This window comes from Apis cerana, linkage group LG3 (genome assembly GCF_029169275.1).
Source record: "Apis cerana isolate GH-2021 linkage group LG3, AcerK_1.0, whole genome shotgun sequence".
In the NCBI taxonomy this organism is placed as follows: Eukaryota; Metazoa; Arthropoda; class Insecta; order Hymenoptera; family Apidae; genus Apis; species Apis cerana.
In genome coordinates, this window is record NC_083854.1 from 12,364,291 (window position 1) to 12,390,187 (window position 25,897).

At 28.4% G+C, this 25,897-nt stretch overlaps 2 protein-coding genes and 2 long non-coding RNA genes across 9 annotated transcripts; 1 reads left to right on the forward strand and 3 right to left on the reverse strand.

The window, feature by feature from the left end:
• The first annotated feature begins 1,001 nt into the window (after positions 1-1,001).
• Positions 1,002-23,085, forward strand: LOC108001749 (inositol-trisphosphate 3-kinase homolog). Of its 6 annotated transcripts, none has more exons than XM_062073101.1 (7): positions 1,002-1,813; positions 10,283-10,360; positions 11,134-12,087; positions 19,919-20,203; positions 20,890-21,098; positions 21,223-21,694; positions 21,828-23,085. In XM_062073101.1, exons 3-7 carry the CDS (start codon positions 11,971-11,973, stop codon positions 22,032-22,034), a joined length of 1,290 nt encoding a protein of 429 aa, XP_061929085.1. In that variant the 5' UTR covers positions 1,002-1,813; positions 10,283-10,360; positions 11,134-11,970; the 3' UTR covers positions 22,035-23,085. The 6 variants fall into 6 exon arrangements, with proteins under 6 accessions (XP_061929085.1, XP_061929087.1, XP_061929084.1 ...); XM_062073099.1 differs by lacking the exon at positions 1,002-1,813 and adding an exon at positions 7,871-8,167; XM_062073102.1 differs by lacking the exon at positions 1,002-1,813 and adding an exon at positions 8,011-8,167 and having other exon boundaries at positions 19,903-20,203.
• On the reverse strand, positions 1,299-5,150 carry LOC133665843 (uncharacterized). Its single transcript, XR_009829249.1, has 2 exons — positions 4,488-5,150; positions 1,299-1,862 (listed from the first exon to the last, which is right to left on the reverse strand). It is a non-coding gene; the product is annotated as an uncharacterized LOC133665843 (long non-coding RNA).
• LOC133665846 (uncharacterized) lies at positions 8,034-9,637 on the reverse strand. The gene is made up of 2 exons (XR_009829252.1): positions 9,376-9,637; positions 8,034-9,168 (listed from the first exon to the last, which is right to left on the reverse strand). It is a non-coding gene; the product is annotated as an uncharacterized LOC133665846 (long non-coding RNA).
• LOC108001748 (cell cycle checkpoint protein RAD17) lies at positions 23,071-25,841 on the reverse strand. The gene is made up of 9 exons (XM_017062936.3): positions 25,168-25,841; positions 24,639-25,032; positions 24,381-24,537; positions 24,183-24,305; positions 23,924-24,102; positions 23,773-23,859; positions 23,523-23,713; positions 23,313-23,431; positions 23,071-23,237 (listed from the first exon to the last, which is right to left on the reverse strand). The coding sequence occupies exons 1-9, from the start codon at positions 25,180-25,182 to the stop codon at positions 23,117-23,119; spliced, it is 1,386 nt and encodes a 461-aa protein (XP_016918425.1). The 5' UTR covers positions 25,183-25,841; the 3' UTR covers positions 23,071-23,116.
• Positions 25,842-25,897: the final 56 nt, after the last annotated feature.

Below are 25,897 nucleotides of genomic sequence, written 5' to 3' on the forward strand. Positions count from 1 at the left end.
AAACATAATAAAAGTATTTTATTAGAAAAATGGAAAATGTGCAAAATTCACGAATGCATATATTAACATACAAAAATATCAAACCCGTTAGCAGATTCTCTTGCCATGATTTTTGCGGATCAATATTTTTTTCTTAATGATTTCCATAGTTTCTATATCAAAAACATTCATTAATTTCTATCATAAGCAACTAATAGAATTAAAAAGGAAAAATTAAAGATAATCTTTTTTAAAATAATATTTTGATATATAATAATATAATGTGTATATATATATATATATTTAATACTTATATAAAAATATATAAATATTTCATTTAATAATCTTAGTAATTAATCTTAGTAAAAAAAATTAATAATACGAAAAAATTTTTTCAAAAAAAAAAAAAAAAAGAATGTAATAATTTTTTTAGTATTTCTCAAGATTCTGTCAGAAAAATTTTAATCTTATATATTTAATTCAAAACTATATTATATAATAATTCAAAACTTCAACAGTTGAGTAACATTTTGAACAAATAGGTGTAAATGATGATCTAGTACCCACGCATAAATTCTAATTTTTTATATACGTGCGTCATCTATCGTAAGAAAAGAAAAAAGCAAAAAAAAAGACATGGCACAAGTTACCCAAAGATGGTAACTCGATTTTTGTCCTTTCCTTAAAGAATTGAATAAAAATCTTATTTTTCTTTTTTTTTTATAAACATCTCTTATGATTTAGATTTCAATGTAAAATTTTTATATACATAAAAACATATTTCAGTTTTTTCGTGAATATTAAAAATATAGATACGAAAAATCAACGCAACATTTCACAAAATTTCAGAACAAGAATATTTTAAAAAAGATAAATTTAAGAAATTAATAATATACCTTCTTAAAAAATTCTTTGCGGATGTTGTAACAGCTTAAGCACATAGAATAATGATCCTCATCTGTTATATCGATGTATAATCTGACTGAATAGAATGCTGATAAGTTGTGAAATAACAGTTGAGAGATATAATTTTTGTTTATTATTTAAAAATTAATATTGCACCAATTCTATGATTATTAACGATAAAATTCTATATATGTATATAGTTATATCTAAAACATACATACATCTTTAAAATACTTATAAATATATCATAGAAAAAGTTCATTTTTGTTTCTAATTTTCTTCTTTCAAATATATCGAATAATATTTCAACAAATAAATTTTTCTTCTTTATTAACTTCGGTTCTATTAATTTATAACTATTCCGTTCATATAACGTCTTCTATCGAAGATATTAAATAAATAAATCTATCATATGGCATTTAAAATAGAGATAAATATATTATAATCAATAAATTAATAAAAAATTCATATTGATGATTACAAAATTTTTATCGAACTTTATATTGACAGATATTCGCTGTCGAAAATATATCTTTGAAATGAATGATATGAGTTCAGAAAAATTCAACAATAGAAAAAGAAAATATCACGCAGGCATATATTTTGATTGGCATTCGATAAACGATTGATCCTTAACTCTTTAATTGCACATTATTTTCGCGAATGGGTCGAGTTCTACACAATTGTTCTCGCCGTGTATTTACAGTTGCAAACAGGAGCGGAGGAGAGGATTTGATGAAAGGTGGTGCTGTCGTGGCGTCCGCGCGCATTGTGTTCAGGTTGGTGCGGCCGGTCACGTGACCGTCAAATGGATTTGCGTCAATGGTGACCTCCGCGTTCGCGTATCTCCGCACCCCGCTGTTCCGCATATCCCATGGGCCCCAGCAAGAGACCCGTGGGACCAGCACTCGCCAACACCGGAGATGAGGTAAGAAAGCTTCTTATGACACGCTAAAACTGGAAAGAAGAGCTGGGATCTATAAGAAGAAAAGAAATTTAATTTAGTATGATAGAAAAAATTACTGTAGGAAAAATTAAAAGAAAATTGCGATGTGAAGAGGTTATAAAAAGCTCTTAATATAAATAATAAACAAAATCGAAAAAATTACGCAGAATTATAATCATATTTGCCTTGTAATCTTTTTAACGTTATTGCTTTCTTATTATTTCGGCCACGCGCGAAAAGGAAATATCATGGTAACATATACACACAGTAATGACGCACGAAATTCGTTCACCAACCAGCGATAAAATCGAGGATACTTGTATCTCCAACGATTTGAATTTATCGAGTTTTTTCTGTTTTTCTTATTTTTCTTCTATGCGAAAACGAAGGTCATGGAACCTCTTCTCTATGCTACGATTCTATTCAGTATCGTTAATATCGATTCTCGATGCGATCATCTTATTTTGTTCCGTGTCATCGACCGCGATCTTCATTGACAATCGAGAAAATCGATCATGTCATGTCATTGATCTATTTGAGACGGTTTGTATCGATTAATATCGAATCTTTTCTTTTTTCGATACATCGACGATTTATAGTATTTTTCCTTTATTTGATTAATATTTTCGAGCTATCGATTCTCTCAATGCTAAAATGTTGAAAGTGTAAATTATCGAGACAAGTAAAATTTACACATTATAAAAAAGCAAACAGTTTCGAACAAAAAGTGACTTTTTTCTTTTTAAATGTTCTCTTATTTCAATGTAAAAATTCGTGTTTAATGAAATCCGGTTATGTGTCTTAACCTCAAGAAAATCAAGATTACATCGAATAGATGCAATATTTTAAAAATAAACGTGATCTAGTTCAATATTTTACTATTGGTCACTCTTTAAAAAAAAAAAAAATCTCGATCAGAATTAATTTATTATTACAATTCAACGTATATTAAATAAATAAATAGTTTCTTTAGATAAAACATAAAATATTTATTGTTTTTGTATTCTTTAACTTTTTGTGCACTTCATCCAATTTTGTGTATTTTTCGCTTCTTGATATTAGCTTTCTGAGAAAAATTTTTTTTATAAAGAAATTGAAAAATTAAATGATATATATCAATATGTATCATTTTATTTTAAAAATATGTTTATGTATATATATATGGATTGACATAGTAATTGTTGAAAATCATTCACTAATATATAATTAATTATGTATTCGCAATGGTTTAATGAAGATAATATATCATTCACATTTAAAACATAAACTAAAAAGTTCTGACAATTGAAATATATTATTATTATGTTAATATATTAACATTGAATTGTAATTGTATTTTTCTTGTATGAATAAGTTACTTATGTTATTTATGTAAAACTAATAATTCTATAAATCTTTTATAACATAGTTTATAAATCTTTTGAAATATTATCAATATTATCAAATTTTTAATGAAATATTCTTTTATTAAATATTAATATCTTTTGCTAATAATTTTTACAAAGAGAAATTACTAAATACTACTCTTTCAAGTGATTAAATATTGGAATATTTGCAGTAATGTGCTGAATACGAACACGTATTATATACTTTCTTTGCAAACTTATATTGCTTGCGTCAACAGATAGCAAATATTTCGTTTTGAATATAGACATTCAAGGGAGAACGCACATTTACTTTTCTTTTTCGTTTTTAAAACAAAAAATTTATATAAATTATTATTTAAAAAATTATTATAGTTATTATTAAATGCAAAATTAAAAAAAAATTCTTTTTTTTAGATTCTTTCAGATTGCGTAATATATCTGTAAAATTTATATATACGTATCATGCACATTAATATGCGTTTATTTATTTGTCACATATTTTTATTTAAAAATTGCATTTCTTTCACGCATTTTTTTAAACTTAAGAAATTACATTATCTAGGAAATATTTAAATAATTTTAATCAATTTAACATAACATATAACTTATATATTTATTATTTACGTAAAGTTAGTAGAGACTGAAATTGTCGAGAATTAGCAGAGAAGCACGTTGATTGGTGATATTTCACATGTCTATTAAGACTTCTACTAATTTATCAAATAAACTGAATAACTCTATGCGTATTTAACGTTTGAAAATATGCTTCAATGACACGTATTTATGAAACGAATATCACAAATAGAATCAGAAATATTTTCAACCGCAAAGTGATTGATCAAAGTTGTCTCTTCCATTAATATGAACATCGAATACTTTAAATAATCGCAAGTGTTGTATATACACACATTTACCGTTATGACTTTAATAATCTTTAGATTTCATTATCAGATTAACGAATATTATTATTTCCTGTTATTTTGAATCGAGGAAAAAATTTACTGGAATATACACATTATAATTTCTAATAATATTTGTAATTCAAATTATATAAGTATCGAGTATGACGATAATTTAATAACGCGTATCACACATATTTCATCAACTCTAGTTCACATAAAATGTATCAACAAGACGTCAGTTGATATTATTATAATTTCAGAGGTTGATTCGTATTTTGTATCGGTTCTGTTACCACAACGAATAACGTTATATTTCGTCGTTACGTCAAACGACGTTTCTAACCTAAGACGATTAAATCTAAATAATATTAGGTTAAAAGAAGAAACCTGCAAAGAGTCGTAGATTTAAAATTCCTCGATTCCACACAAGCTTGTTGTTGTTGTTGTTGTTGTTGTTGTTGTTGTTTTTCCTTTTCTTTCTTTCTTTTGATAAATCATCGAAATAACCGGAATTGCACGTGCACTGTGAAAAATCCATGTAACGTCCACGTGGTAGAACGAGCGAGTCATGAAATTATTCGACAAGTGGATTTACTGTAGCGTATCAAAGGGTTAATAAGAATGGAAGTATCTCAAGGTTGCTCAATCTACAAAATCTTAGCACAAATAAAACGAGCACGACTTTATATAATAGATGTCGAGTCCATAATTGGACTTATTCACGTGAGATGCAAACATGGTGGTCATGATATTCTGGCCGATATGTCACATTTGTTCTTATTAAACTCGATTGATAGGTCGAATTGAATTTCAAATAATTCTTCCTTTCGCGCTATTAATAGAATAATGTGTACGAGTAAGAAAGCATCTTTCGTATATAAGGTTAACGAGATGCTAATGAGTTTTTCTTCTACAAGTATAACATCGACACATCCATCCTTCGTCTCGATTAGACGTAATCGAATAGAGTGAATTATCGAGTCGTGAATTAAATAGTTATAAAAAGAAGAATAACATTATAATTGTATTACGATACGATCGCGCAGAGTATAATCGGGTCGCGATTGCAATGGCAACATGAATGAGTTTACGATATTGAATTTAATTTACGAATGGCAGGAAAAAAAAAAAGAAAAAAAAAGAAAGAAAGAAAAAAGTCGTAACGCGATAACAGGAATGATAAAGGCGAACGTTTGCCTTCCATATTCTAATTTTAACGGCAAAAAAAAAAAAAAAAAAGAGAGAAATAAAATTGCAATTACGTCATGAGACACGATATAATTTATTGATATAATTTTTTATACGAATAGGATAAGGATTAATGAAAAAAAATTAATTGCACGATAATCCAAAGATGAAATATATTAAAATATATTTATCATTTTTTTTCCTCTTTTTTTTTTTTTTCTTTAAATTTAACATATCAATTTCTTTTTAATAAAATAATTTATTATACGAGATTGCAGAAAGAGACTGTTAGGAGAATCACAATAATTCATAAATTTATTATCTTTCCTGATTTTCCTTCCTTCTTTCTTATCTGAAAACGTACATGACGTCCATCATAAACGTGGCGTGACACGTAAATAAGATATGTTTATATTTTTTTAATTACCAATATGTCATCAATTATCAGTTATTACTTATTATTTAGTGATTCTTTTTTTTTTTTTTCTACGATCTATTTTCTCGTCGAAAATTCTTAAATTATAATCTCATTTCGAAATTTTACGCGATTATTTTTTTTTTTTTTTTCTATTTAAAGCAAAGATATTACTTTCGCTTCACCTGAACTGTGACTCGTTTTTCAATCCTGTTTCCACCTGTGTGCGACGAATATACTCGTCGTGAATTTTTTCGCATTGCGGCAAATATTGTTAGCTCGTTATCTCTTCTGCTTTTGCGACACAATTTAGATAAAAAAAAAAAAGAAAAAAAAAGCTTTTAAAAAAATAGAATAACACAATTAACAAATTAATTATGCACCTGTTGCATCTAACTCGAAACTAATGGGTGATAAATTTTTTTTTAATTTATCCACACTTTATGCAAGTTATTGCTTATTTTTTTTTTTCTTATCGATAATTAAAACAGTAATTTTACTGTTAGTAATTTATTTTTCTACGATCTTTTGTATCTCTTCTTTTCATCTCGCTCTTCGACATTTTCACCACGATTCTATCGAAGAAAAATTTTTTTTTTTCTTCGTATTTACTTTGTGTTGTGTTGTATCGTAATTTATGTATGTATATTGGATCCGCGCTTTTAAGTTTAACAATTACATAACGCGTGACGTAAACTATTATTTTTAAACGCGATGTGACTTGTAAATTTTTGAAAAATTTATGCGACAAGGGGCGGGCAAAATTTTTGTGTACGTATCGAATACATTTTTTATTGATGACGTGAAAAAAAAGGGGAAGGGGAAAGGAAAAAATGTTTTATAAATAATAAAATTCGCATTCTTAAAAAATTGAAAATAAATAAATAAACGCATGTAACATTAATATTGATTTACAAACAGATTATGAAATTCATTAAATGTACATTTGTTCTTTATTTGGAGAAACTCTGAAGAACCATTTATTGTCTATCGATCGTATTGTACTTTAATAGGCAATAAAGGATTATGCATGATAAACATCCGCTTCTAACTGCAAATGCGATCACGTGACAGAAACGGATATGCATACATTACTTTTATCAATTAGAAATACATGAAACTGCAAATTACTTTTTTTCTTCTTTTTTTTTTTTCGTGAAATATATGCAAATAAGAGGAGTAAGTTTTTTTTTTCACAAGTTTATACAGTAATTCCGCTTTCGTAATTTATTACTTATTTTTTTTTTTTTTTCCCCCTTTTTATTACAGATAATACTCGCATCCAAAGAAAGTTTACTTTTCACATTTAACGCAATTAACTTTTTATAACGTAATAATGAATTTCACAATTCGATTGCGAAATCATTCGAGAGAGAAAAATAAAAGTGAAAATTGTTGATTAAATTTTTTTATTTATTATTATTATTATTTAATTATAAAGAATAACTTTAAATCATTTTATCCGTAAAAATACACGCAATACATTTTTTCATATTGGAAGATTCAAAATTATTTGGGATATAATATTCGATTCGTTGAAATCGGCCAGAAGAAACTCGATGATGTCGCGATGATGACAATGTCGCGTAGAATTAAAACAAAGGAACGGAAGAACGAATTAATCGATGAACAAAAAATAAACATCGATTTATAATTTATGACAGTTTTTCGTCGAGTGTCCGTCTGTGGATCGTTCCCACGGGAACTTGAATGAATAATATTCTTGCAAGATGCTTTGTCAAAAAAAAAAAAGGAAAAAGAATCGAGAGACAGCGTCATCAGGATCAACGGAGATAATGTCTCGCTCTTTTTCACGCTGTACAATGAATCATGCTCACGCCACGAATATGCAAAGCATAAAGAAAATCGAATCACGATCATCTACCTTTTGGAAATCTCAACCGCGTGAAACGTGGGACTGAAATAATAAATGGCATCTTCTCGTGTTACTAAAAAAAAAAGCAAAAGCGTTAACGAAAAATTCGAAATTTAATTTATATGCAATATCATATATTTTATTCGAACAATAATTCGTAACGGCGAGTTAAACTGCACCCGTCTAACCAGTTATTATCGATTAATTTTCCATTAAGAAAAGATGAAAGCATCTCTTAAGCATTCGTTATAAATACGAAGCGTTATTACGTAAATTATGTACGAGTGAGAACACGTAAATAAGTATCCCAGATATCGACAAAATAATCGATCCTCACCGTCGAAATTAACGATATTAATCGAGTCGATTACTGAAGTGAATTTGGTCAAAGCACGATCGATAAAAGCGAAACGACAAAAGCATGGCGTGACAATCGCGCTCATCGCGTCTACTCATTGGTGCACATTGCGAAAATCCTTTTCCTGTTTGACGATTGGCCGTGCTTCAACATACGCGAGATTATATTGCGAATAGGCAGAAAACAATTCTCGACAGCGAATGTTTGCGAATAATCGGGCGTTTATAGCGGTGAGAAAGATTAAAATTGAAATCGAAATAAAATAATATTTTATATATATATATATGTATGTATGTAAAACGTTAACGTTCACCGTGTGACAGTTATAAATTTAGGAGAAAGTAGTTCGTGAAATTTCGATATAGAACGCGTACACGTTGGAAAGCTTATTTCTTTTCATTGAGTTTTTTAAACGGGATATCTACGTCATACGGCAACATCCGGGCATACGGTCTCGATTATGCGTTCTTGAAAACAAGTTGATGCACTCGTATGAATAATAACGGTAGAAATGCCGTCTGTGTGAAAATTAAAATAGATGATATTAGTTAATAAAAAAAAACTGTCTTATGCAATTTTTATTTATTGCATAATGCACAGGGCATTAACTATTTTTTTTCTTGTGGCGACTATTTTTATTAATTGAAATATATTAACAAACAATAGAGAGCGATAATAGGCAAATATTTATTTGCCTATTACATCCTGAAATATCATTTTACGACGGTGAACATTAACATACGGCATTGGTATAATTTTAGCATAAAACAAATAATAAAACAATGAATAAATTTCTTGGTGAATTATAGCGATTTGTAAATATCTTCTTCTCGCTTTTTTTATTCTTCTAGGAAATTAAATAAACACGATACTGGAATATACCGCGTGCTATTATACCGATCACGTTTATTATATCGAATCGTTTCTTTTCATTAAGTTTCCCACTTTTTCTTCAGTATATTCGTATCGTTCCGGGCAGATAACCGATTCAAATTTTGAAAGGGTATCGTCAAGTGACGCAACTATTAAATTATGACGTCAATCCTTTTTTATCGCATTATTATTACCAAATCGACAGGTTGTATAACACGTTGTGAATACTTTCTTCACGTGATTTTCACGTTGTTTCTTTCGCGATTACGGAACGTTTCACGAATGTTTTTCATCTCCATTTCTTCGTATATGTTATTTCATAGCAATGGAATTTTCCTTTCCTATCTTCAAAACGAATCTATATAAAATAAGAACAAAATAAGAGAATTAAACGGCGCGAATTCGAATTCGAATTATTATTATTATTATTAAATAATTTGTAACATGTCGTAATCTCAAGTGAAACAGGCTTTTGTTTAAAGGATGAACGATAAACAAAAAAGCAAGGAATGATTAACGAGAGTAACAGCTGTATAAATGATGATGAATCGATGCAATCTTTTACCTCCACGTTCCTTCAGAAGAAATAAACATTTTATCTCGAACGAAATATCTTATCGTCAATGGAACATTTCTTCGTTTAATTTAAACATTTTCTTTTCTCAATCGAGAACATCGGAGAAAAAGGATCACGCGCAATTTAACCAGATGATTTAATTAGTGGAAAAATTAAAAAAACCAGAGAAACAGGTCAAGATTGTATTAAGATTCTATCCGAAGAAGCGGAATTTGAAACTACGTTTTCGAAATCTCTTCGACGAATCTGAATAACTGTCGCACCTCGACTTTCACCTCGACGAGATTTTTACGTCAGCAGAAACGTCTCTTCGAGAGCCGTGCGGAGAGTAGAACGGTATAAAATTAAGTTATCGAGAAGCGAATGACAGATTGTAAAACTTTAACCAAAAAACGCCATGCCAATGAAACTTTATCTGCAACAGACGCGTTTAAATTAATCTCTACTTTTTGCCTCCAATGAACCTTAACGGGAAAGGAAATTTTACGACTATTAAAAGTTAATCAATATGCATCTCGTGCAATAGAATAATGATTTGCTTCTTTTTGACGAATCTTTGAAGGATAATCGAAAATCGTAAAATTAAAAGTGCGCGAGACATTCGTTGCGAACCGTCGAATAATTCATAAATCCTTTCCTTCGATCCTAGACCTTGAATAAACTAAGGAAAAATGCGCAAGATATTAAATCTGAAGATTAGGAGAAATTCTGCGTAAAGTACCGTTTCTTATTTCTCGTATATGCGGTATTATCTTTAATTATCTTTTCTGTATATAGTTATAATCTTATTATAATATACGCCGTGAAAGATAAATCATTTGTTTGTTCCATTGTGGAATGGACAATGATATATATTTCTAGTTAAATTAATATTTCTAATGAAATACCGTTTCAGGAAATTGATATGGGCGAAAAGATGATGATTGCTTACAGCGCAATAAGTGCCGTTATCTCTTGATTTATTTACAACCTTGTAAGTGGCACCATTGAACTTTTATAAATAATACGAAGTTTAAACTTCTTAACCGCCTCTTATCTAACTTCTTATCTAAAAAAAAAAAAAAATTTTTTACTTTATTTTAATCTTATTTTAAAATGAATTATTTGAAATTTTGTCGATATAAATCGTAGTTGCATATTTTCAAATTGCTACTTCAGCGATACGTGGTAATTAATTTTATTAAATTTTTAATGAAATTTTAATTCAAGGATGTGTTATGGCTAACGAAAGTAATTTTTTTTTTTTTGATGCAAATTTTTCATATATTTTACGTTTTTTAATTTTTTGAATTTTTAAATATTTATTCGATCATTCTGACAGTTGACAAAAATTTTATTCGTGAAAGGATTAACGGGAGGAAAAAATTAATATGAATGATAATTACGGTGCAATTTGACACGGAAGATAAGAATATTATTGTTATCGCTAAACATATATTCGAATTATATATTTATATACTCGAACGGATTAAAAATTAATTTTCCCATTGAGAAAGAATAATTCTTTAATGAATAAATATTGTTGATCGAATAATTATTATTATAAATTTTATTTCTTCAAAAATTCATTTTTCCATTTAAAAATCATAGATAATGGAAAGAATTAATGTGAATTTCTATTTCTAAAAAATTTTAATTATTCAGATTTTAATGAAACATTCTAAAGTATATTATATGATAATTTTCGAATAATCCTGTAAAAAGGGGTTATGACCCGAATAATGGCCCTATCCATTCTGGTTTCAGAGTATACCGTACATATAAACTGCACGAACGAGAATCGGACGTCGACACGACATGGAGGGGGAGCGTTCAGACGATAAAACTACATGTAACACTCTCTGCTGCTCAGTATGCATTGAGAAAGGGAGAAGTGGCAGGTAATCGTTGTTTTATTTCTTGCATTTTCACATTCACGCGGAAACGAAAAAACGATTATTAATTCGTTGACAAAAACTCAATCCTACCAATCAGAATCAACGTCTTATAATTTCCTTCGTGGGGTAGTTAATCTCTATAGCGCATGCGCAATAATGCGACGGTTTCACACGCTTCTTCAATCGCGTTTCGAAGCTATCAAGTTTTCACTGTGAAGTTTCTCTACGGATACGAATTGATCGAATTAAATAATATTGTCCGAATATTCAGTGCTTCGTTATTTCTACGGATAAAACGTGCGAGCTGGATGGAAGTAAACGTAAAATTCGAAGAATCGAATTTATACTTTCAAAGATAGCCTCCAATCGAAAATACCACGTGAAGTAGCATCAGTTTGTGTTGATGCGAAAGAATATTCGAAAACGGTGTCTCTGAATATTCGAGTAATAAAAAAAAAGGATAATAATAAGAAATTTATTCGAGTGGAAAAGAATTAGTTTGGAAATCATCGTTAAAGATCACGATATACGAACGAGTATCGGAAGCCACGCCTAAGATGAACTCGTGAGCGTCGATTGAGGTTAGCTTACTTTTAAATGAACATCGAGATTTAAGTGCGTCCCTCCGTTCATAGCGAGTGACGATTTTATTTGTATACATTGTGCGTACGTGTTCCGGAGGAGTGCCAGCTCGAAGAGAGGAATAATGTCAAGCAGTGTTTGCCACGCGCCTTTACCAGCACGAATGGAAGCATTCACCACGAGACTCTGTCTCCGTGCTGCTGATCAGTATGAGCGGCTTCTGCAAGCTCACTTCAACAAGGTACGTGCGTCAAAAATTACATTCTTGTTGATTATTTTAATTATATTAATTCAAAATACGTTAGAAATAGAAATTTACTCGAACTACGAGAAATTTCGATGGTGCATAAACTGCAGTAGAATATTTGTGCAGATATACGGTCCTTCGACTATTTATAACATTATCTTTAACAGATGATAAAATAATTTTGTTGTATACTTTGTATTTATTGTATTGTTGAATTTGATTATACGCAGAGCTTTGTAATGATCTTTAAGTATTTAAAACGGTTCTAAAATTATTCAAATGATGCGACAATAAAAAAAATGTACAATAAAGCGAATAGACAGAAAATAGATAGGATTTGATCAAAGATAGATCCTATTAAAAATGAGATACATCGGTATACTTCTCTTAAATATTTCTTCTTTCATTTTATCATAGAATAGAACGTTGAATCGAGAAATATTATTTAACGTGTATTCTAGTTTTAAATTTGCGAAATGTTATTCATTTCTTTAACATATCATTTACTACTCTACACGTGTTGTATGACACAAGAGACACTTGTGCATGCATAATTTACAAATGATAATAGTCAAGTTCAGTATTCATTTATGTTTCTTTTTCACCATTTGAATATTTATCTATTAGAGGCATTTTTAAAAATCAAGAAAAATAATAAACCAGCCACGAATTAAGAGCGTAGTTAAAAAAATTTGTTTCGAGTAAAGATCGTTAACTTATTGTGGAAATCATGTTTTTTGCTACGTATGCACGCAGGACGCCCGTTAACGGTAACATCGTTCTGTTTTTCGATTTGCCGTTATTTTTCCTTTCACGGTATTTGTTTCGTACGTCGATTCTCCGTGCATTGTTGGATCGTAGATAATTCACAACATTCGAGTTAATTTATTTGAAACATAAAATAAAATATACCGTGACACTTATACTCGAGAAATAATATTCCCCCACCAATGCACCTGTTAATCGTACGTCTGGCCAAATAAATTATACTTTTGCTAAGAATTAAAATTAGGCTGTGAACCGGTCTTCTATTTTTAGCGTGCTACTTTGTCGCGCAACACCAAATTAAAATCCCATAACTGGTTCGAAACGTTGGTCGGGCGAAGCGTTTTAGAAAATTTACTTTTATCAAAATCTATTTATTTACATACATCGAAAATATAAAATATTCTCATTATCGCTCTATAACCTTTAAACATATATCTAACGTAAATAATATCGATCGAATTTGATATATCTGGCTCGAGTCGGAGAAATATTTAAAAAAAAAAGAGAAAGAATCGAATTTGACTTTCGAAACTTTTCGAACACAGACTCGACCTTCGACCTTCGGCGAAACCAGATGATGAATAAATTCAAGGCGGTGCTCGATGACAAATTCAAGGATCACTTTATATCTGGAACGTGTTAAATCATCGAGTTCGTGCAACTTATTTGACGATGCGTTAAAAGTCGAAAAACGAAAGTATTTGTAAATTACGGTCAAATAATGGGAATAACGTAATTCAAATATTACTTGCTCTTGTTTACTCACCACGTATATGCTTATTAATATTTTACATTTTAAATTTTGCAGGAGACGTAATTAATTAAAATGAACATTGGCACTAGGAAAATTTAATATTTTTTTCTCAACAAGTTTCACGATTAAAATTCTAAACTGAAATTCGTAATTGCTGTGGAAAACAAATGGAAAGAGGATAATGGAAGGTATGCCACGGAATACGTGATCCGTTTCGTGGACCAAATGCGTTTCTGATAACGCGTGTATAAAATATGATGTTTATAAAATACGGAGAGCAATTGAATTGGACAAAGTACTCGAAGCAATTATCGAACTGTAAAAACGTGTAAATGTAAATTATTCGATAAGTACTATGATTTCTGCCCGAAAGTTTATTTACAAACTTGAAAAGTCACGTACTCGAATGATTTACGAATAGCAAAAAAAGGAAAGAAAAGAAAAATACAACGCGTTGCATCGTATATCTCAATTGTAACGATAATAATGATAAATTTGAAGAGATAATAGGAGAGAGATTAAATTAATAGAAATTCCGATCGTTCGAGTGAATTAAAATTCATTAACTTTATTATAAAATTGTAAACTCGATTTTCCAGCTGCCTCGTGCACATGAATATGGTATAAAGTAATTCCTATGACGTGAAAGATACGCTTCGTGTAACCTGGTGTCACAGGAAATAGAACAAAGTGCATATCTGCGGAATGATTTGAATGTAATAAAAAAAAAAAAAAATAAGAACAAGTTTTAATAATAAATAGCATAACGATCGAATTTAATAAATTGTAATATTAATCAAATTTATAAATTTAATTTGTAAATGAAAATATTAAATTGATTTCCAGCTGATCGATAAAATTTTTCTTCTGTCAATTCGTGTATACACATCTACGTTAGACAAAAAGCTAAGGAAATCGAAGATATACGATATAAATATTATATATATATCAAGATTTCTGTTTAATCTGAAATTTGATGAAAACTAAATGTCGAGAGACCGTGAAACAGGCACTTTATTACCTTTGTTTATTTATTTATTTATTAAGTTCTTCTAATTCTGTTTCCTTATCCTTCACACAATTGAATCGATAGAGCGCCACGAAGAAATCAAGGTGCATACTTTTGCTACGTAATAGGCGACGTCAATCAAAGAGAATGTAGTAATTCTAATAACTATATGAAATACGAGACACGGCATCGCTATTTTGCGTGCTGCCCCTCCACGAGTAATTAACAGTTTATTACTAACTACAGGATGATACAAAAATCGATATTTCTCTCGATAAGATTTTTTAATGGAATACTGTAATACAACCGAATGTTAAATTCGCCATCCTTTAGATGTTTCTTTTACCTTTATTAAATAATCTCTGGTAAGATATGCGATTATAATTTAAATCGTTTTAAATCGATCTGTTTAAAGAGATATCACAGAGATCGAGAAATGGCTGGAGGCATACTGTGACATAGTTTTGACGTAAGGTCGACGGAGTTGATTAAACTTAGAAAATTGAGGGCAGGATTGAAGAAAGAAATTTGTGAAATCTTGTCGTGCATTAAGTCGATTAAAATATTACTAACGATGTATGACGTCTCCGTCCAGCGGGAGAAAGAAGATGACGAAACGTTTTCTTCCATTTTTAAAATAGTAGAAAGAAGGAGAGCGACGAGACACGATCCTTTTTCGTGAAATTGTTTACGTTGATCAGAGTGTATACTTCTAACACGACCTTTCCTCTGAAATTAACGTTATTTTCGTATTTATAAACAACGGTAAATAATAATGAAGGATGATTCATTTCGACGAAGAATCTTTCAATGAATTGGAAGACCACGGTGAATGGTGAATGATAGGTTAGGAATTAAACTGTTAATTAATGCGTGTAACTATCAAGATGTAATTTTTATGGATGTGATTTATACACGTAACTTTTAATGAGGGGTCAAAGTTTCAATAAATTGAATTATTAATTGCTTGATATTTTCTTTTTTTTCTTTCTTTCTCATCCAACAAAACATCGTACTTAACCTCTACAATTAATCTCTTGAAGTTGAACGTTCCAGGATCTTTCGTGAGAGAGAAAAAGAAAGCGATAGACGATGATTTCATCGATAAAGAATAAAATTAATCAAAGATGTGAAAGATGGTACAATTTTTATTATTATTATTATTATTATTTAATGATACAAATATCACGCAGAGATGGATTTTGAAACGTGACGTTACGAATGGAAAGGTAATAAATAAACACGTGATCGAATATTCTGTCGACAATATACATGTAAAATCATGCTTAATTTATAAATTGTTTTTTTCCTGTAGGGTCAGGTTTGTGTGTAGGGGATCATTGATCGACATTTTACAGCCCTCGTTTGTTGCACATATGTATTGTACACATTTATGTGCATCGTGTCGTTGACGTCGTTCTGCTATTTAATTTCCGTGTCGTTTTAGTGGAGAAACCGACTTTAATTCTTTTCTTTTTACCTCGCATTTTTTTTCAGTTTCTTCCTTTTTTTTTTAGAAAATACTCGCGTACAATAAAAATAGAATAATATGATACGATTTTCGTTATGAATATTATTTCGAATTTTCGTTAAAAGAGAAGGATTATAAATATTTAAAGAAAGAACATTAAGAAAAACGTTATTAAATGCGTCACGGAAGAATTTCAATTTCAAGTGTAAGGTTACATCATTGGAAAAATCTTGTTGTACGAACTTTGAAAAAAGTAACCGAATGATCATTTCAGCCGTGAAAAAGGAAGAAGATTAATCGAAAGAAAGAAAAGGAAGAGAAGAAGAAGAGGAAAGGATTGCAAAATGGAACTTCCGTCGTACAATTATTTTTTGCAAAATGGAGGAGCCACTTTTTATCAAATCGTTTTCGCTCGTCGAGGTCATTGTCGCCGTTTTATTTCCTCGCAAATTTTTTCCTTCCTCTCTTTCTTTTCGTATCACAATTTGTTCGTCGAATAATCGTCAATAATTAATTCGACTACTTGAAAGGACGTCTATTTATATTATAACGAATTAAAGAACCGAGGGAATCTCTGTTCACACACTTAATTACACGTGTAAAAGTCTATATTTTATAAGCGTTTAATTCAATGAATTGCTTATAAGGTTTAATCGAACCGCTTTGCATTTCTTTCAAATTTATATTTGACGAAAATTGATATTTTTTTTTTTCTTCGAATTATTTTACGGAGTTATGAAAAATTTAAACGTTCGAATTTGCGTTTGGAAAAAATTTAATTGATATTGTTCACTTTGTAAATTCACTGGAGAGGCGATCAGAAGGGGTGACACGAACATTTTTTTTATCATATCAGGTATAAGATGGAACGAATCCGCTTTCGTCCCGCGATTCTCGTTGCTGAACGTTAAAATTGGAACGGTGCTAGATTGAAACTTATCTGCAACAATGCAATCTGAATACACCAGTGACGTCAATGCTCCGTAAAACACGACTCTACTTACAAAACAAGTTACAGCCTTCTTTTTCCTCGTTTTTGCGACTATGCTTCCGAAGGCTAAGACGTAGGCGCGTAATTTATATCGTTCGACACATTTGTCAAAATAGAGAGAAATTCCTTTCCTTTTCATTTTCTTCATCTCGAGCAAAAAAAAAAAAGGAACGAAATTAACTGAACCATCGAAGATGGAATGAAGAAATTTTAGAAATTAAAATGACCGATTTTTTTTTAAGTAATTCGAGTATCGATTGATAAAAATATGATCGATGCTTCATGGTAGAAATTGGCTTTTTTCTTAAAATCTAGAATAAATTATTGACCCAATTCCTGCGAAAACTCGTTAAATTAAAATTAGCATACCCGTATATTTCAATTTCGAATGCGTAAATAAATGATTTAAAAAGAAAATCAAAAAGAAAAGAAACGAGGAATGGTGGAATTTCGAGGATAATCAAAATCGGTTTCGCGCAATTTTCGATCTTTCCTTTTGATAAAAAAAAAAGAAAAAAAAAAAATGTTCCTCCAGAGGTGTTTTACCTGTTATGCGTCGACATTTGCATCGAAGACAGCTCGTTATACATTCCTCACATATTTTATCCGAAGCGTGCCGTGATTATCAGCATTGGATCGATCGCGATCGTACATCGAATATAAATAGTCACCTGTGCCCGTAAACGTATCGTGAACTCTTCTATCGGCTCCCTGAGGACACCACGATCGAGCGATCGTACGATCTTTTTGCCCCGTGATATTTATTTGTAATACGTACGTTTATCGAAAAACCTCGTGGATTTTGTAAGAATGAATTGTAAAATGAATTGAAAGAATGTATTAAATTATCGGCAGAAAGGGAAAAGTTACGAAAAAAACGATTTTTTTTCAATTTGAAAAATATATCGGGAAAAGGATTCTTAAAAGAACGCAAAAAAAAAAAAAAAAAGGAAATAATTAAGAATGGTATATCATGGTTATTTATAAATATACATACGTATTATCGATCGAACGTTAAAAAGAATATAAAATACCTTTAAGTAGAAGTTCCACAAGAAAACATTTTTGTAAAAAAATTTTTCTTAAAAACACTTTTATTCGAGAAAATAAAATTATAAGATATAATAATGCGCATCACACAAAAAAAAACCATCGTATATATGGAATTCGTATATCTATTTATATCTATTTACATTAAAATAATTGACATGTTTTTGTGCTATTTTTCAATAGCAAATAATGATCGTTGCACAACTTTTTTACGTATCATTTTTCTTCCTTATATTGTTGCAAGATATTTTCTTCGAAATGTTATTATTGCAAACATTACAGATTTATAAAAAAAATATTTTAAAATTTTGGGGTACAATTATTATTTAATGATAATTCTTGTAACACGAACAAAATTTATTTATTTTTTTTTTTTTTTTTTTTACGATTACACGTATATAACGATTTTCTACGCAATACAATAGCCTGTATCGTAGTACTTAATTAACCTGTACACTTATGAAACTAAGAATTTTATATGCAACAACAGCTAAAATATAAATTTATATTGTATCGATATAATTTGATGTATCATCAACATATATTGCTAATGCGATGTGAAATCACGTGCCGAGAAATTGCGAAGCATGATTTCGCGAGTCCTCACGTTCGAACCTTGCCGATTAAATTAAAATGAATGGCGTATCACGAAATCGAGTATCGCGATAAACTATCGTCTCGAGCTATACTCTTCTTGGTATTAACAATGTGCTTTTCTAAATCGTAATTAAAAATCTGATATGAAATCATTGATGTTTTTTTAATTAAAAAAAAATTATCAACATCTTGAATGGATTCTTGTGATTCTTATTACTCAATCGATTGTACGATATTGTTTAGTTCGGTAATTGATCTCTGTGGTAATGAATAAAGATCAAAAGTTCAGCTGTCATAGCATAACCTAAAATAACTTTGTCAAGATATCTTTGTCAAGTAGTAAAAAAATAAATGATTCCGATAAACTTCTAATCTTTTAATAACGCGTCATCGAATACAAATTGTTCGAAAAATTTTAAAAATTGTGTTCTCAAAATAAAAAATTCATTTAACTAATATATTTGTTTCAAATCTGCGCACATCGTATACGTTTCGTGTGCATCGTTTCAATTTATGCACAATTATACGAACGTTCCATTGGGCGACAACCATTCAACTGTTGCCAATCGTAATTGACTTGATACTTTGTTCAAGAAATACACGTGACTCATTATAATCGGATTAAGGATCACGACCACGGTGCACCAATTAGCGCGAGTCACTCGCGATTCACTAAACTTAATTAAATCACTCTTACCGACGGATTTCGATTTGCTGCATACCGTAGACCACGTGCATGCGCGAGCATCACGCTTATAAACATTTTCCTTATTTGCAAATTGCAAAATAATTTGATATATTTTTTGCATAAACAACTTACTTTCTTAATCTTATTTTATAATATATTTATAAAGGAAATGTATAACGGAAAAATAATATCATTAATATTTAAAAAACTTTTTTATTTAATTAAAAAGAATACATATATTTCTATTTATTCTTATTAACATTTAATACGAATAATTAATTTTTTTTACTATATATATAATTATATTTATTATTCGACGCTTAATGTAATTCGCAAATGAATATTTATTTTTTTTTTTTTAAATTTTCATTCTATGGTATGGAAATGGTAAAAAAATAAACTACGAATCGATCTTTTTTATTTCTTTATCGTGTAACGATATTAATTAAGCATCACATTGATTGGATTAAATTCCTAGCAGATTTTTTTGGTTACAGGCTTCGAGTAAGGAGCAAACAAGACTGAATCATAACTCGAACCATAAAGAGCATCGAAAGCAAAAAGATGCTTCGTCAAGCAGTACCTATAGCGCCTTCCGTCAATGGCGAAGGTGCACGTCTATGGGTTCGAGTCGGTCTAATAGTGTCGGCTCTAGCTCTACCGGGGCCCTTACCAAATTATCTAATGATCCAGCGACGATACAAAAAATGGAACAATTCCCATTGGTCCTTTCCGATACCACTATGCCAGAAGAGGATCTATCGTTGAAATTTTTAGCATTGGTATAGATCTTTTCTTCTCTTCTGATTTCTGCAATATTATTATTTATTATTAATATAAGAAATTTTATTTTTATAAATTTTTTATAAAGTTTGAATAGAAATTTAAATTATGTGATTATAAATATATTTTAAATTATAATTTTTATGATAATAAATATTAAAAATGAATGACATCGACATTAAAAGAAGAAATATTTTATTTTTTTTTAATAGACGATTGATATTTCAACGAAGATGATATGATGATTTACGGAATGATATATTTAACATATGTATACAAAAATCCTTGGCGAAATCTTAATATGAGAAATAATTAAGTCGTTTTAAAGACAGAAAATAAATATATAAATAGCAATCGATGAATATCGATGAATTATATGAAGATAAAATCATAAAATTTTTTAATTTATAAAAATACATAATATTTAATACTTTATTAAATAATTTAAGAATTAAACTCGAATTTTTGGACATCGTATATTTGAAAAGAAAAAAAAAATATATACATTTATAGATTTTATTAATTTTTATAATTATAATTCAGACGTTTCTATTTTTATATTTTAAATAATGTGATTTTGATATCTTCAACTTTAATTAATTTTAATTTTGATTATTTTGAAATTCATGAAATTATACACGAAATGAAGAAATTAAAGTTTATTTCCTATTTCTTTTTCTTGCAGAATGCTTTGGACTTAACAGCACCGGCCAGTGACGTATTATTAAAAAATAGATTAAAATCCTGGTTTCAATTATCTGGGCATCCGGATGGTTTTGCTCCCGCTGGACCTGGAACAGTTTGGAAAAGGAAAACGGGAGGAGCAGAAAATACGGAAAGAATGGTTTACGAAGCTCTTAGCAAAGATAAAGAATTGCGAGATTGTATACCAAGGTAAATAAAAAATTGATTTTTAAATAAATATTTTTAGTATTTCGTAATTATTTAAACATTTTTAATTTTAAAAAATTTCGAAGAATATTTTTTCGATTTGAAATTGTTTCATTTTTATGTTTAGATATTACAGAGAAGTGGAATATAAAGGCGATACTTTCATCGAGCTACAGGATTTATTGTTCGGTTTCAATGATCCGCATGTAATGGACATTAAAATGGGTACGAGAACATTCTTGGAATCCGAAGTGTCGAAGACAACAGCTAGACCGGATCTATATCAGAAGATGATCGCTGTTGATCCGAATGCGCCGACTCTGCAGGAACACGAGCAACGTGCCGTGACTAAATTGCGATACATGCAATTCCGTGAGCAACAGAGCTCAACTTGTAGCCACGGATTTAGAATCGAAGCTATGAAATTGCCTGGTGGCCCACCCATCACTGATCTGAAAAAAGTAAAGTCACATCAAGAAGTGCTCGACACTATGAAGCTGTTTCTTGGAACGTGTAAGCTCACGCGTGAAAAATTACTTGCACGCTTGAAGAATCTACGTTCAAAGATTGAAATATCCGAATATTTCAAAACTCACGAGGTATGTACTACTTTTCATTTGAGCAATATAACATTGTTTAAAAGCAATTGCTCAAAAAGAATACAAATCTCATTTATGAGAGAAAGCAAATATAATTGAAAAAATATAATATATAATGTTATTTATTTTTCAGATAATTGGTAGTAGTATATTCATGATTTACGATAATGATAAAGTTGGTGTTTGGTTGATCGATTTCGCTAAAACACGAGAATTACCGAATGGACATCGGCTGACACATAGAAAGCCATGGGAACAAGGGAATCACGAAGAAGGTTTTTTATTTGGCCTTGACAATCTTATCTCTATAATCGAAGAAGTAAATCTTTCAAATGCGTAGTTTCCATGTAAAAATTACATTATTCATTAGGAAATTAAGTTATGTAAATATTATATGGTCTCGTTTTAAAATAACATTTATTAATTATTTTTATTTATATTGATAAATTAAATTAGAAATATTAAATTTTTTCTTTGAAAAAAGTCTATCATATATTTTGCATATATTTTCTAATATAATTGATATTAATTTTTAAAATAGTATATTAATACTTTTATAAATAATTAACTCTTAATAAACTTGTCATCTTTGATATGATATTTAATATTTAACATATCAAATGTTAAAATAATTGGCTGGATATATGTATATATATATAAGGGTTAAATATTTATTTAGAATTTTTCAAACTAGTATGCATTTTTCTATATTATTTTATATCAAAAGATGAGACTGCATGTAAAATACATTAGTTAAATAATTAAATTTAAAACAAATGCTATTGTAAGGTATTTGAAGCACAAGACTGCTTATTATTGCATTTTTTCTATGAACAATTCTGGCCAAAAAGAAATTTTATAAATAATTCTTTAAGGCATATAGAATGTACAAACTTTATATTGATGTACAAATATAATGCTAGCTACATATAATCGTTTAATAATTATTTATGAAAAGTTAGATTGTAAAGTTTTTTTAAATGAAATACTCGCTGTAACGAACAATCTTTTGCATAAAAATATAATATTAAATTATTTTCTTGTCTAACTGCCAAGAATATCATTATAAAAGAAATATTATTTGTAATGAAGCATTTGGTTTAAGATATATAAATTATATAAAATGTTTTGTAGTATATTAATGTAATTCATAATAATATTCGTTCTTTTCGTGTTATTACCGATTATTATACATGTGTATATATATATATATATATGTATATGATCACATTAAGCAAGATAATAACAATGTTATTGAACAATATATACAAACATTTCAAAAATTGTAAAAAATCCTCGAATTTATGTTATTATACTTTTTATTGATATTATATTTTACATTTAATAATTCTAGTAAAAAATAAAGAATAAGTAAATATATATGAAAAAAAGTTTTTATTATTTTTTTAAATTCCATGAATATTATTCAATAATAATTTCGTCGATATCAGGAGGAGTAACAAGAAGTTCCATTGTATTTTTAGATTTCTTATTGATTATAGATTCATACCATCGAATTTCGGCAGCTGCTACACATCTTTGTCTGTATAAATAATATTACATTATTATGTTATGATTACAATTATTATTGCAATATTTTATTTATTTTATTACTAACACATTAATTTGATCATTTGGTGGTTTTCGTACAGGATTCCAACCAGAAATTGGCTTTTCATTGGTTGTCATTATACCTCGGACACAAAAAGATAAAGCAATTTTAGTTAAATTAGAATCCTGAAAATTTCAATATTTTTATAAATTTATAATTTCATATTTTTATAGAAATATTTTTATTTTTATAGAAATATAATCAAAATAAACGTACTCGCCATTCAGAATTTAAAATATTTGCTAAACTTAAAATATTTGTGCAAATATTCACTTTTTCTATGTCTCCTATGGTATTTAAATAATTTTCTTGTAAAAAATTTAAAAATACTGTTGCTTGTGATTGAAAGAAAGCTATTATTTCATCCGGATCATGTACAAATTTCCAGTTGTTTCCAGTTTGAATTCCTATAAAATTCATGTAAAATTAGGAACTTTTGAATAAAAAAATATATATTTTTACGTACTTTTTGGATTAATTACTCGTCCAACACCATGGAGAAGTCCTAAAGTTTCTTCTCGTATATTACATTTATTTTCTTGTTCTTCGGGTACTAATGAAAAATAATAAAACATCATTTGACAATTAAATATATTATTCTAATTTATTATGTGTACCTTTTAACGAAATAAAAATAAGATTTAATAATGCATTTCTAATATCTCCTACATTATTTGATAATATTTCATCAACTTTATGTTGTGAGACATGTAACATATGTCCAGCAATTGAATTTAAAATATTAGCTGTTCTTTTTAATGCATTTTTCATTGCAGCTTGTGTAACAGAATTTATACTAAAATAAATTATATATATTCTATGTTAAATATTCAATAAAAAACAAAAAAATATGCATATATAGATCTTATAACTTACTTAATCATATCAATTCCAAACTTTTCCCTTATATTGGTAGAAAATAATATTTGCAACAATTTTGAATTTCCTGTTTCTGTGCATACAAAAACAATAGGTTCTTTTCCAATCTCAAAATATTTTCTAAAAATTTGTATACGTATATTTATTACATTTTAATAAAGATTATCAGAAAAGTAAAGAAAAAATTTTTCTTACCCCAAAAGAGAAAAAAAGCTTTCTTTATCGTCATAAAAAACATTTGGAAAATCTTTTACAAGAAGTAAACGATTAGAACAATTATTCAGAATTGAATTATATCGAGTAGCTCTAATTAAAAATTCTTCAAATTTGTCTCCTTGTTTCATTATTCTGTCTGAATATCAGTTAATAGTTACTTCATTATTTTACAATTGAATATTATTAATCTACAAACATATTCAATTTGCTAAATTCAATTTAAAAAAAAGAAATTACTATTTTCATCCATAACTTGATCAATAGGAGTAATCCATTCTGTTAAATTAAAATCATTTTCTTTTGCAAGAACTCTTATTGCTGCTGTTTTCCCACAACCAGATGGACCAGATAAAACTAAAATAGCTGGTTTGCCTTTTTTTACTTTATATTGTAACCAATCTAAAATTTCTTGTCTCTTTTGTCTGCTAACTACTAATTCAGTAGAACATCGTGGTTCACAAGCTTCCAACAATGCAGACAAATTTTTGGTATTTTTTTTTTTCAGAATTATATTATAATCATTTGGTATTTGAGAAACATTAGTTTCTAATTCTTCTGAAATGATACATTTAGTTGGTGTATTTTTAATAGATTCACAATCAAATGATGGCAATAACCAACTATTATTTTTCTGTAAAATAAATAAAAATATATGAATTATTATATATTGATGACATATAACATAGATAAATTTAAAAAAATTAATTCATTTTTATCTATTTAAATTGTATATTAAAGATAAATTATAAATTTTATGAAAACATACCTTTGAACTTGTCATATTATATTAAATATATAAATTTTTTACAAATAAATAATAAAATACGTTATCACAGGAATTAATATTTTAATAATGCGTATTCATTAAAGATATTTAATAATGAATTAATGATTTTTAACGATTTAAAAATTTATAAATAAAGTTAAACAAAGAAAAAGAATAAACAAAGAAAAAAATAAAATTAATCAGATATCGAAAACTCTTAAGTATACAAATTTTAACGAGTACTTTGTTTAGATATTCTGATCTAAGAAAATCAAATAGTGGAAGAAATAATTTAAAGTAAAAATTCGGAAATCAGCGCCATCTCTAAAGAGCTACAGATGAAACATAATATAAATAAAGATTGAATTAATATGAATTGACTATCAGTGCTTTCTCTTGTATATCAAAAAATATCTTAAAGAAAAGATATGTTAAGGATACGATAGAATAAGAATTAAACACCAGCGTGCTTTTTAAAAAATAATTCTTAAAAATAAATGTTTTTGGCATCAAAAAAATGATATTGATGATCAATTCTTATTCTTTTTACTTATTCTTTCTCCTACTATTTTTTGTATTTCATTTGCGACACTGATATGTTTTATTACGACTGCTATTTTTTAATATTTTGAATTTTTATAATTTTTTTAATTCTATAAGTACCTTAATTTTCGTAATATTTATTTTTTACTCAATAAAAAATACTATTTTTTATGAATATTTTTTTTAA

Coding starts and splice junctions, on each gene's coding strand:
- LOC108001749 (XM_062073101.1), top strand. CDS start 11,971: ATGTCAAGCAGTGTTTGCCACGCGCCTTTACCAGCACGAATGGAAGCA. Junction 20,204..20,889: donor CGTTGAAATTTTTAGCATTG/GTATAGATCTTT, acceptor TTTTTCTTGCAG/AATGCTTTGGACTTAACAGC. Junction 21,099..21,222: donor TTGCGAGATTGTATACCAAG/GTAAATAAAAAA, acceptor TTTTATGTTTAG/ATATTACAGAGAAGTGGAAT.
- LOC108001748 (XM_017062936.3), bottom strand. Junction 23,714..23,772: donor ACGAGTAATTAATCCAAAAA/GTACGTAAAAAT, acceptor TGAATTTTATAG/GAATTCAAACTGGAAACAAC. Junction 23,432..23,522: donor TTTTAAATTCTGAATGGCGA/GTACGTTTATTT, acceptor TGAAATTTTCAG/GATTCTAATTTAACTAAAAT.